Below are 14277 nucleotides of genomic sequence, written 5' to 3' on the forward strand. Positions count from 1 at the left end.
TTCAACAAACAGGTTCAGACATGACCTGATGAGGACTTGAATATTTAAAGAAAGTTTCAACAATATGTTCATACATGACCTAACAACACTTGAAAATTGAGGAAAATTTCAACAACAAGTTCATACGTGACCTGGCCATTGGAATATTTAGAGAGTTTCAACAACAGGTTCAAACATGACCTGACAACACTGTAATATCAAGGAAAGTTTAATCAACAGGTTCATAAATGACCTGCCAATTTTGGAGATTTCTAATAATTTTATCAACAGGTTCATACATGACCTGACAACACTAGAAAACTCAAAGAAAAATTCAACAATAGGTTTATACATGACTTGACAATATTGGAAAATATACAAAGCAATTTTCATTAATAGGTTCATACATGACCTGACGACACTTGGAGTATTCAAAGAAAAATTCAGCAATAGCTTCAGACATGACCTGACAACAGTGGAATATTCAAAGAAAGGTTCAATAAATAGGTTTAGACATGACCTGACTACACCTTAGAATTGGATTTGATAGCTTAATCAACAGGTTTATACATGACCGGGCAATGTTGGGAAACATAAGGAATTTGAACAACAAGTTCAAACATGACCTGACGACAACTAGAAAATTCAAAGAATTCCATCAACAGGTTCATACATGACCTGGAAACATTGAAAAACATAAAAAGAAATGTTCAACAATAGGTTCATACATGACCTCAACATTGGAACATTCAAAGAAAAGTTCCACCCACTGGTTCAGACATGACATGATAACACTTGGTAAATTCAAAGAAAAGTTCAACAAGTTCATAAATGACCTGACAACTTTGGAACGTTCAAAGAAAATTTCCACCCACAGGTTCAGACATGACCTGATAACACTTGGGAAATTCAAAGAAAAGTTCAAAAATAGGGTCATACATGACCTAGCAACTTTGGAATATTCAAATAAAATTTTATCCACAGGTTCATTCATGACCTGAAAACACTTAAATATTCAAAGGATTTTTTTAACAACAACAAGTTCATACATGGCCTAAAAACGTTGGAATGTTCAAAGAGTTTTAATAACAGGTTTAGACATGACCTGACAACACTAGAAAATTCAAAGAATTCCAATCAACAGGTTCAACCATGACTTGTCAATATTAGAAAACATAAAGAGTTTGATCAAATAGTTTCATACATGACCTGACAACACCTAGACATTCAAATAAGTTTAGTCAACAGGTTCATACATGACCTGACGACATTGGAATAAAAAGTTCAGCAACAGGTTCATACATGACCTGACAACTTTGGGATATTTAAAAAGTTCCATCAACACGTTCAAACATGACCTGACAACACTAAAAACAAATAAAGAAAGTTTCACCAACAGGTTCATACATGATCTGACAATACCGGGGAATATCAAACAGTTCCAACAACAGGTTCAAACATGACCTGACAACACTGGAAAACAAATAAAGGAAGTTTCAGCACCAGGTTCATACATGACCTGACAATGCCGAAGAATATCAAACAGTTCCAACAACGGTTCAAACATGACCTGACAACATTAGAAAATTCAAAGGGAGTATATCAACAGGTTCATACATGACCTGACAATACTTTAGAATGTTCTTGACAATTATGGAGATCTCTCACAAGAAAATCATCCAATAAAAGATTCTAGAGATTCCTAACAGGCAAATTATCCAAAATGAAATTCTGGTATGTAGATATTAGATGTCCTAAGAGATGTTGAGACACTGATATCTGATAAAAACATAATGACAATATAACATACAATTATGAGTACAGAAAATAACAGAACACACATAGTTGGTAACCTAGTTCTATGTACAACAACACCTACATTTGGGGGCTACCAAGCCAGGGAGGAAATCCACTAAATAGTATCAGTTTGTAGACCTTTAGCAAACTATCTCCAGTTTACAATCTACTCCCTAATCACTACCCGTGCTTAACTTCTACCTAAGACTCTCCTAGGTATGAGACCTTTCTCACTTCCCTTTCAATCACAACAACGATGAATCAATATATTTATGAAAGTTTCAGAAGTCACACTTCACAGACACATAATCACTCAATGCTTAAAAGCTTGAGAGTGATTGACATAACTTACAACTCAATAGAGACAGTCCTACTCTTATAGCAAGATCATATTATAGAGGCTCATAATTAACATGAACATACAAACCTAACAACTCAGTAAAACAATATTTGATACGTACTACAATTAGGTTTGTGGCATTATATATATAGCCAAAGTCTACAATGGATTTGGGCTTCAAACACACAGCAAGACAAATGCCAAAAGTCTACAGAAACTTATGCACAAAATTAGGTCTACAATCAAGAGTTTCCTAAAATGTCTCAACATTTAGAAAAATAGAATAACTTTAAATTCATATAGAATCTCTGATTCCTCAATCTTGGACGCCACATAGGATTACTTAATATTCCAAGAATATCCAGTAATTTGTTAATCAAACAAACGTTACCAAGAGTAAACCTGTAACAGACAAGATGTCGGATCCACATGTTAGGACATCTTGTTCAACATGTTGCTTCTAAGTTAGTTTTACCAAAATTACTGCCAATCACAAATACAGAGAATTAACAATCTCCCCCTTTGGCAAAGTTTGGGTAAAATAACCAAATAACCCTTGCACACAAACACCACACTCCAGGTTACAACATAAATACATAGGTTTGAAAAACAAGATCAAACACACACAAATCAGAAGCAATCATGCAGTTACATAATAGACAGGTTCTATACTCCCATTGCCACATATAATCAGGACTCCCCCTCAAGGGAACATCCAAAACAAAATGACTTGTCCAAGTTCAAACATCAGAGGCATATGCAGCAGAAGAAGAAATAATCCTCACACACAAATAAATCCTTAGACAACATGATGTCAGGATATCATGTCTGGCATCTCTTCACAACAGTCAAAAGTTCTAGAACAGGGACCCCCCCTTAAAAGCATCCAGTAATTAATGGTTATTGGTTAGAGCACATAGACATTACTCCCCATTTTTAGCCATAATATGACAAAGGTAAGCAGCTAACCAAAACAAAGAAGCCACATTCATAAAGTTAAGTAGCACAAACAAAAGCACACAAGGGTGCTAGAAATCCTGGTCATTGACCATAAAACAAAACCATAAAAAAACCACACTATAATCAGATATCTTCCTGACTATATGAGTCTGTAGTAGCATACTCCTCTTCTTCAACTTCTTCATCATTCTCAACATCATTGCCACCAGCAGAGTCCTCAACATCAGCTCCAACATTGTCATCACCACCATGTTCAGCTTCCTTTTCCTCTTCTTCCATCAAAGCCTTGATCAATTTTTCAAGCTTTATCTTTGTAGCAGTGCTAGACCGAATGAAATCATCCAATTCTTTACATGTCTTTTTCAACTATGTAATAACACTCTTCTTAGAAGTGGCAGGGCCAGGTACCTGAGAAGATGTCATGACAATATTTGGAAAATGTGTTCCAGCAAACAGTTTGTAATCTAGGGATAAAGGAGATTCCCTTTTCTTCAACTATCAATAACCAGTAAGATTCCAGGATGTTCGTTCAGAATTATCCCATAGATGAGTGAGGGAAAGCAGATATGCATCTTAACAGTAGTTGAGAAGGCCTGCTTCAGAACTTGTTCAAAAATGTACTTCCCAAAATCAAAAGCTCTTATTATTCCAATAACATATATAAACTTCCCAAGCCCAGTATAGATGGTTGAAGTGTGATCTGTAGGCACCCAATTGGCAGTTCGAATCCTATGAAGGATTGCATACTTGACACTCAGCTTTCCAGCAGACAACTTTCCTCTGTTTGGCTAGTGTTTCACCTGCTTGGCAGTTATCTCCTTGCACACTTGGTCATCTGTAATCTCTAGCTCAGCCTGAGGTTCTTCAGTCCTTCCCTGAAACTTGTTGATCACATCAGGAGAAATTTTTATGACATTTCCTTTAACATACACCTTCCTATAATCTTTACTCTTCACATCATCACACCCATCAGGAATGGTCACCACAAACTCCTTGACTAGACTTTCATAACAAGGACCAAAATTTGTGACAATCTTCATTAATCCAACAGCCTCTATAAGCTCCACAACCTCCTTACATTTTAGGGCATCCTTACCGAATTCCCTCTCAAAAGCTATCCTCCTTTGAATAACATACTCGCATCTTCCAGCATTCTTCACATAATGTAATGACACATTGTCTGTAAGACCCCAATTTTGACCCTAAGATCCCTCATGGCATCATAACATTGCATTTACATTGCCTCAAGGATCTTTAGCATCTTGGTTCCCTTTGCCTTTGGGTGGGACTCCTTGTGATTGGTTTGAGATCATCAAGCATGCTTGAATTATACATCATTGTTTCTCTTACTTTTGTTTACTAACCAAAAGCACAAAAATGTGTCACTAACATCTTTTGTTTGAAGCTTGAGTATCATCCAAGACACTTTGTGGGTTCTATTTAGATGATCAGTCAACACAAGGGAATGACTTGAGATACTTCCAACAGGTTCAAATGGGGTCTATTCGTCAGTCAAAACGTTAATCTTGAAAGGAGCAAAAGTTTGTTCATGAGCTGTCATGCTTGCTAGGCGAGCAGAATGGGTCGCCTAGCGAGTCCCAAGAAAAGCCACCAGAATCACCTACGCTCAGAGGAATTTCTTGAACTGTCATCCTCGCTAGGCGAAGCCCACGTGTTTAAAAAAAAACGAATAAATAAATAAATAAATAAATAAAATATAACAGAAAAATTTTGGACTTGGGCCTCTCACATTTGAGCCCACATCTCCACAAAAATCAGGTTATAAATTCAGAGTTTCAGTGAAACAAAATTCTATTCCTATTACCCTGGCAGGGAAAAGATAGTGAGAGAAGAGCTAACAGAGTTTAGAGCAACCTCCAGAGACTGAAGGGAACTCATCGGCAAAGAACCAATTCCCTCTCATATAGACCCTCAGATTGCTTTGCAAACCCAACCGGACAATTCAATTTCATTCGATCTCTCCAGTCAGGTTTGCCTTATTCCCATTACTTTATGCTTTTAATTTGAATGCTCTGAATGTATGAGGTATTATGGGTGAATTTGATACCCTTTTGATGCATGTGTTTGACAAGAGGTTTGGGCCTCCTACCCTTGGTTGCTTTTTGTGAGCTTTTTGTGAATTTTAATGGCATGATTCATGTGGTTACATTTTGATTTGGGGACAACAATTGATTACCCTATCTTGTTTCTCTAACCTGTTTGTTGGGTTTTGTTTTGTGAGGGCTCATATGACTCTTGCAGAGATGGCTTGCCTGGTGTTCCACTTTATTTATGGGGTACCACCTAGAGGTCTATTCCGATTACCTGTACTGACTCGCTTCCTTTGATGGTGTTTAGCTTGGAAGAGTCTTTGGGTTTCTTATTTATCTAATTGCTGTTACTTCGGATCTTTATCCATACGGTAGATCTCTCGATCCCTTTACTTTTCCCGCATGTTACCGATTTCTTAGGTTTCGTATAGCCTCTCGTGGCATGTCATTTAAGGTAGCGCGGTTCCTTCATCTAGGACTGCCTTTTTGCATGAGCATCCCTAAACACCCCAAACTCATTGAGTTTTCTTCTCCTAAGAACACGTTATCTCCTTCTACTACATGCGAGTAAGTCTCCAAAGGTCGAGCATCCGGTAGATTGCGTAGTAACGTCGTTCACCCCAAAACACAACCCTTACCCGTAGTTGGTCGAACTACGTTTTGCTCTGATTTTCATCCCAAATGAGATACGTAGGCATAAGACGCGATGTCTTATCGAGCACACTCCTCTTTAACCCTTAGGTAGCCGAGCTACGAAGACTCTGATTCTCAGATTCAGATGAGATACGTATGCAGTGGATGCGACGTCCGTGTGAGTCATTTTCTTTTGACCCTTCTTTTAGTAAGTAGTACATTAGATAAACATACACGCTTTTCTCATCCCTTCAATCATGTTTGCACAAATAAATTTTCAAAAAAAACACAACCTTTGCAACAAATGTGAAAAGGGCTCCCTAGGAGTACCTAGGATGCTTTGGGTGCCTAATACCTTCCCATTGCATAACCAACCCCCTTACCCAGATCTCTGACATTTTTTACTAGTTTTTGATTCGATAAAACTTTTAGGTTTTTGTTCGCTTTCTAACCATTCCTTTGGATAAATAGAAGTGCGGTGGCGACTCGACTTGTATGATTTACCTTGGATTTAGTCAATATCTCTAATGGTAATGAATACCCCGCTACAGAAAAGTGGCGACTCTGGTGGGGACTATAAATCCTAGTGGGTTTTGCCTACTTTTCATATTTGTTGTATTGTATTGTATATTTTTTTTTTGTGACACATTTTTGTGCAATTTGGGATTACTGTATTATATGTAATGATTGAATTGCTTGAATATTAATTCCTTGTATGCTTGCTGATCTTTGTGAGATGAGTTCTATACCCGGACTCGAGTGCACTTAGGATAGGAGAATGGCATAGTCTTGTCGACTTGTGTGGAGTTATTCCTTAGCGAGTTGACTTGCAAGTCGATTCACTTGGTGGATGTTATGTTGGGATCAATAATGTCACACAAGTAAGTTGTGGTTAGACATTACTCTTTCCAATATAGACCTTAGAAGCCAAGGACCTTAGTTTACCAAGCCCATCTTGGCCTATTCGTAGGATGTAGTGCGAAAGTCGTTCAAGTGTAAGATTTGATACGATTGTTACGCGATACTACACTCATAAGAGTCTCTCTTGAGAATATTTTTGGAATACGAGTAGTCGTTTCTCCGATAATATCCAAAAGATGGGATGATGATTTTGGGAACCTGTTGTAGAACATGTTTGGCAGGTTTAAACCTTAATACACTCCCTTTGGGTGGTTCTTAACCTAAACTCCATGCTCGTGACTTACAACAAACCCTTGATTCATGGTTGATCCATTCAGGTATCCTTAATATCAATGGAACTTGGGTGTTGATAAGGTGTAAACCATAATCCACCAAAATGGATGGTTGATATTAAGGATAACATGATCCATCCCATGACCTTTGTTTGGTGTGCTTTGCTTGATCCTTGAGTGTGATTGTTGCATTCATGCATTCATGCACCCATTTGCATTCATATCATTAAAATAATAAGAAAATTTTCAAGGAACTTAAGGGGTTTATTTGCAAAATTTTCAGACATGGAAAGACAAAGAAGGAATACAAAGAAGTACAACTTCAGGCAACCAGATTTGAAAGAGTTAAGGAATCTGACATCCTATGTATTAGATCCTTTGGGTTTCAAGGCTCGTTTTGGGAAGCTTCTTCCTCTTCTGACTACTCAGGTGGATGAAGGATTGATGAGTGTATTGGTGCAGTTTTATGATCATTTGTACCGTTGCTTCACGTTTCCGGATTTTTTGCTTTTTCCTACACTTGAGGAGTATGCTTATCTTGTGGGTATACCTGTTCTGGATCAGTTGTCGTTCAGTGGCTTGGAGAGTATTCCTACTTCTCAAGAGATAGCTGACATGTTACACATAGATGAATCTCTGGTTGGTGCTCATATGACTACCAAAGGTGGAATTCAAGGTCTCCCTTCTGAGTTCCTCATTGCTCAAGCTACTATGTATGGGAAGGCCATGAGTGAGGACGCCTTTGAGGCCATATTTGTATTTCTCATCTATGGGCTAGTGTTATTCCCCAACATCGACAAGTTTGTGGATGTGAACGCTATTAGGATTTTCTCTACTCTTAATCCCGTTCCGACTCTGTTGGGCGATACCTACTTCTCTTTGCATATGAGGAATGCAAAGGGTGGTGGCGCCATTGTGTGTTGTTTGCCTCTGTTGTATAAGTGGTTTATTTCTCACTTACCTCAGACGGTCGCTTTCAAGGAGAACAAGAAATGTCTACGATGGTCCACGAGACTTATGTCTCTCACTAATGATGATATCTCTTGGTATAACCGTGTGTATGATGGTGTGCAGATTATTGACTCTTGTGGCGAATTCTCCAATGTCCCTCTTCATGGTACATGTGATGGGATTAACTACAATCCTGTTTTGGCACGTCGGCAGCTTGGGTTCCCCCTAAAGGATAAACCCAATAACATTCTGTTAGAGGGTGTATTCTTTCAGGATGGTAAAGATCCCCAAGGATTGAAAGCTAGAATGGTCCGCGCTTGGCGCAAGATTCATAAGAAAGGAAGGAAAGAGCTAGGTCCTAAGAATTGCATCGCTTTGGAGCCTTACACTGTTTGGGTTAGGAAAAGAGCGTATGAGTATCTCATGCCTTACGAGTATCCGAGACCTACACCTATGATTATGGCTGGGCCTTCAACCCTCCCTAATCAAGGAGTAGGGGAGTTGAGAGACGAAGACCGTTCACGTGCCTGGATCCGTGAACGTGAAGAGTTGCTTTAGCAGATTAAGGAGAAGGATGCTTCGATTGAGTTTCTTGAGCATCAGGTTATTGATGACCCTGATGATGTATGGACTTCTCTACTTCCTCAGTCTTCTAAGTTCTGGAAAAGGAAGTACGATCGACTCGCCAAAGAGAAGGCCGATATGGAGGCAGCCTACGAGAGGGAGGTGAAGAGGCTTCGCGCAACTTATCTTCCTGTGTCCCGAGCTTTAGATGATTGTTTCTAGGGATCCATAAGACGATTATTTTCCTTTTCTCTTGTATATGATTGACGATGCTGCACTTCTTTTCCCTGATATTATTTGATGAGATATTTCCATATGTGATAAAATGCTTAATATTTCCAGAATTTGCAAATAAAACTCTAAAGTTCCTTTGAAATAAAAAACAAATCATATGCACAAGCATTGCATGCATCATATGCATAAGCAGGTTTTGTTTCTGGTCCCTTGCCCTGTGGTCTAACTTTGTGTCCTTCATTTATTTTGAAGACAAGCTGACTCACCGGTACTACACTAGAGCCAACATTTCAAGACTGGTGGATCACTTAGAGCAAGAGAACCGCGAGCTGAAAGAGGAAGTGGCCAGATTGACTGCCCTAATGGAGTCATTCATGGCTGCCCAGAGCCAGTCTTCTCCAACACCTTCAACTCCTCCCCAGAGGAAAATTATCTCTGAGATTGTCTCCTCTACTGTGCCTGCTGCCAGTGCACACTTTGTTCCAACAGCCATGCCAATCGGGTTCCCGTGGGGGATGCCTCCCAATTTCATGCCTGAGGGTCCTGTTCCTACCTTTGCTTCTCTGCCGGCATCTAGCCCGGTCCTTGCCGTTCCTCCTCCCGTCGTGCATACTTTGCCCAGGGTAGACGACACCATCTATCATTCTGAGCCGTCTGAGGGTCCAAATGTTTATGAGAAGATGGATGCTATGAACGATCAATTTCTTGAGCTTCGCAAGGAACTGAAAACTCTCAGAGGGAAGGATCTTTTCGGCAAGTCTGCTGTCGAACTCTGCTTGGTTCCAAATGTGAAGATCCCTTGGAAATTCAAGGTCCCTGATTTTGAAAAGTACAAAGGAAATACTTGTCCTCTCAGCCACCTGGTCATGTATGCCAGGAAGATGTCAACTCAAACCGATAATGACCAACTACTCGTCCACTACTTTCAGGACAGTCTATCCGATGCCGCTTTGCGTTGGTACACGGGTTTAGACAGCGCGAACATCCGATCCTTCAATGATCTCGGTGAAGCCTTCGTCAAGCAATACAAGTACAACGTGGATATGGCTCCCAATAGAGATCAATTGAGAGCCATGTCCCAGAAGGATAAAGAAACATTTAAGGAGTACGCCCAGAGGTGGCGAGAGGTGGCAGCACAGATCGTGCCTCCTCTAGAAGAGAAAGAGATGACTAAAATCTTTTTGAAGACTTTAAGTTCTTTTTATTATAAGCGGATGATTGCTAGCGCTCCTTCTGACTTCACCGAGATGGTGAATATGGGGATGCGTCTAGAAGAAGGGGTCCGTGAAGGACGGTTAACCAGAGAAGAAGGCTCTTCTGCCAAACGTTATGGGGCGTTTGCAAAGAAGAAAGATGGAGAGGCACATGCTGTGACCTCCCATGAGAAACCAAGAAGACCCTCTGTGAGGAGGAAGACTGTGCGTCCCGCCGATAACCAGCACCAGGTGGTTCATATAGCACATGTCTTTAGAGATAACGAACAGTACCAGCATCACAACAACAATCAGCAACCACCTCAGCAATATCAACCACAACAGCACCGACCGCAGCAGCAGGCCTACCAGCCTCGAAACAGTAATCAAACCAGCACGAGTTACGAGAGGAAAAGGGTTACCTTCGATCCTATTCCTATGACGTACGCAGAGTTATATCCCTCTTTGATTGAAAGGAAGCTGATTACTCCGAGAGACCCACCGGCTATACCTGCTAACCCCTAGTGGTGGTATAAGCCTGAGTTACATTGTGTTTACCATTATGGTGCTCCCGGCCACGACGTGGAGAATTGTTACCCTTTGAAGAAGGTTCAAGACCTTGTGAGGTGTGGTATTCTATGTTTTGAGGACGTAGGCCCTAATGTGAAGAAGAACCCATTGCCCGAACATGGGAAATCTGTCAACATGGTCCAGGGTTGCCTTGGAAAATAAAAGGTCAAATATGTCAGTCATATTCAACAGTCTCTGGTCCAGATGCATCGTTTGTTGTGTGACTACAGTCATTACGAGCATGACCATGATAGTTGCCGAGTCTACTCTGTTAACCGATTGGGTTGTTGCCAGGTGCGCAAGGATGTTCAGAAAATGCTGGACGAAGGAGTCATTGAGATCCTTCAAAACAGGAATGTTGATGAAAATGAGCCTGAGGTCAATGTGATCTCCCTAGTGTTCCGGATACCCGAGCCTGTTATCATAAAGTACAATGGTAGCAAGCAGAAGGCTTCTTCCGCTCTGATCATTAAGCCTGCTGGTCCTGTGCCTTACTCTTCTGAAAAGGCAGTTCCCTATCGCTACAACGCCGTAGCAGTAGAGAATGGGAAAAAGGTGTCCTTGCCCTCTTCTTCTGTTGTGAATATTGCCGATGTTAGCGGTTTGACCCGTAGTGGCCGTGTATTTTCGGCACCGCCGAAGCCTCAAATTAATGCTGATTTTGTTGAACGCCCAATCGGGAACGCTGTGAATTCTCTGAATCCGGCACTTACTGTTAAGCCCTCCTCCGTACCGAAAACTCCTACTTCTGTTGGCCCGAGTGGCAATGTGAAAGAAGACTGTGATGAGATGCTGAGACTCATCAAAAGGAGCGAGTACAATGTTGTAGACCAACTTCTACAAACGACATCCAAAATATCTATGTTATGCTTACTCTTAAATTCAGAACCACACCGAGAGGCTCTGCAGAAGGTGTTGGATGTGGCATATGTAGATCACGATGTCACTTTGGAGCAATTCGATAGCATTGTTGCAAACATTACTGCTTGCAACAACCTGAGCTTTTGTGACTCTGATCTCCCTGAGGAGGGAAGAGACCACAACTTGGCTTTACACATATCTATGAATTGCAAAGACGACGTCATGTCCAATATGCTGGTGGACACCGGGTCATCATTGAACGTATTGCCAAAGTCCACTCTCTCAAAGCTATCATATCAAGGGCCTCCCATGAGGCAGAGTGGAGTAGTTGTGAAGGCTTTCGATGGGTCTCGCAAAACTGTGATTGGGGAAGTTGATCTCCCAATCAAGATCGGACCAAGTGATTTCCAGATTACCTTCCAGGTTATGGACATTCACCCATCGTATAGTTGTCTCTTAGGCAGACCATGGATTCACGAGGCAGGCGCCGTGACATCCACCCTACACCAAAAACTGAAATTTGAGAAAAACAAGAAGCTGGTGGTGGTAGGGGGAGAAAGGGCTCTCCTGGTTAGCCATTTGTCTTCCTTCTCTTATATAGATGCTGAGGTTGAAATTGGAACTCCTTTCCAAGCTTTATCTATAGCTGAGCCTATTGAGAAGAGAACTCCTTCATTTGCTTCCTACAAAGATGCAAAGTTGGTCATTGAGCGTGGTGCAACCACTGGTTTAGGAAAAATGATTGAGTTAGAAGACAACGAGTCCCAGGCTGGCATAGGTTTTTCTTCTGGTACTTTCAACAAGCAAGGGTTATTCAAGAGTGGAGGTTTCATCCACACTGGTCTAGATGAGGAGGCTGCTGCCGTTTTAGAAGAAGATACAGAGGATTCTGGCAATTTCATCATCCTTGGAGGGGTCTGCAACAATTGGGTCGCTGTGGATATTCCAACTGTTGTCCATAAGTCAACGTAATGATCACTTTGTTTAAAAACCCTTCTCCCATGCCAAAAGGAGGAGTGATGACATCGTTGGCGCATAAATACAATGATATTTTCATTCAATAAATTCATGTTAAATGTTTGTATTTCCATTTATTTTCCCTTTTCGCTTTTGCATGAAATTGGTGATCACATAAAACCTCAAAATGGAATAAAATCAATCTTTTTCATCTGCATAATGATTGCCTTGTTTGATTTCTAAAAAGCTTTTCATATCCAAAATCATTATACAGGTTGATTTCTAAACCCATTGAACATAATGACCCAACACCATCTCCCAATTTTGAATTCCCTGTATTTGAGGCAGAGGAAGATGATGTTGAAGAGATTCCTGATGAGATCACCCGTCTACTTGAGCATGAAGAGAAGATCATTCAGCCGCATCTTGAGAATCTGGAAACAGTCAACTTGGGGTCTGAAGATTGTGTGCGAGAGGTAAAGATTGGGGCACTTATGGAAGAATCTGTTAAGAAGGGGTTAATTAAGTTGCTACGAGAATATGTTGACGTCTTTGCCTGGTCATATGAAGACATGCCTGGTCTAGATACTGATATTGTGCAATATTTCCTACCTTTAAAGCCTGAGTGCGTGCCTGTGAAGCAGAAGCTCAGAAGAACTCATCCTGATATGGCAGTGAAGATCAAAGAGGAAGTTCAGAAGCAAATTGATGTGGGGTTTCTGGTGACTTCTACATATCCTCAATGGGTGGCCAATATTGTGCTCGTGCCTAAGAAAGATGGAAAAGTCCGGATGTGTGTGGACTATAGAGACTTGAATAAAGCTAGTTCGAAAGATGATTTCCCTCTACCACATATTGATACATTGGTAGATAATACAGCTAAATTCAAGGTCTTCTCATTTATGGATGGATTTTCCGGATATAATCAGATTAAAATGACACCCGAGGATATGGAGAAGACAACATTCATCACACCTTGGGGAACATTCTGTTATCGAGTGATGCCCTTCGGTTTGAAGAACGCCGGAGCCACGTATCAACGAGCTATGACTACCTTGTTCCATGACATGATGCATAAGGAGATTGAGGTGTACGTTGACGATATGATCGTTAAGTCAAGATCGGAGGCTGTACTCCCTGTAGAGGTGGAGATCCCATCAATGAGAGTCTTGATGGAAGCCAAGTTGACTGATGCTGAATAAGTTCAGAGTCGTTATGACCAACTGAATTTGATTGAAGAGAAGAGATTGAATGCCATGTGCCACGGTCAGTTATATCAGCAAAGGATGAAGAAAGCTTTTGATAAGAAGGTCAAGCCTCGTGTATTCCGAGAAGGTGACTTTGTGCTCAAGAAAGTTTTGTCTTTCGCGCCCGATTCCAGGGGCAAGTGGACTCCGAACTATGAGGGGCCGTATGTTGTTAAGAGAGCCTTTTCAGGTGGTGCTTTGATACTTACAACTATGGATGGGGAGGATTTCACTCGTCCTGTGAATTCAAATGCAATCAAGAAATACTTCGCCTAAAAAAATAAAAACTGAATAGCTCGCTAAGTTGAAAACCAGAAAGGGCGGCTTAGGCAAAAATGAGCGTCTCGGTGGATTGAAAACCCGAAAGGGAGATCCAGGCAAAAGTTAGAGACACAAAAAATAAATAATGATATATGTATCCCGCTAGATTGAGTACCTCATCCCGGGGCAATCTAGGAAAAATTAGGGATTTGGCAAGTAACTGCATCCTGACAAGACTTTGTTCTACAATTATCGTCCGTCAGAGATTCTTGCTCATTATCAACCAAAGCTTCAAATACATCGGATTCAGAATTGGTGGAGAAATGGTCATTATGTTCAATGTATCCCTTTTCCAATATATATCACTAATTTCAAATTTGTAAAGATCTATGGAGCCTTGCCATTCGCAGACTACCATTCTATCAAATAAATTTGAGCCTTTTATCCAATTATTGGCACTCTTATCTGTTTCTATTCAACAAATGT

At 40.7% G+C, this 14277-nt stretch overlaps 1 protein-coding gene across 1 annotated transcript in view; it reads right to left on the reverse strand.

Annotated features, from left to right (window-relative positions):
* Positions 1-3199: 3199 nt before the first annotated feature.
* Positions 3200-14277, reverse strand: part of LOC127102246 (uncharacterized) — a 36253-nt gene continuing 25175 nt past the window's right edge. Inside the window, exons 3-5 of the mRNA XM_051039645.1 lie at positions 3877-4230; positions 3485-3571; positions 3200-3442 (exon numbers count right to left, since the gene is read on the reverse strand). Coding sequence (XP_050895602.1) covers positions 3200-3442; positions 3485-3571; positions 3877-4230 — 684 coding nt within the window. The remainder of the gene's footprint in view (positions 3443-3484; positions 3572-3876; positions 4231-14277) is intronic.

This window comes from Lathyrus oleraceus, chromosome 7 (genome assembly GCF_024323335.1).
Source record: "Lathyrus oleraceus cultivar Zhongwan6 chromosome 7, CAAS_Psat_ZW6_1.0, whole genome shotgun sequence".
Classification (NCBI taxonomy): Eukaryota; Viridiplantae; Streptophyta; class Magnoliopsida; order Fabales; family Fabaceae; genus Lathyrus; species Lathyrus oleraceus.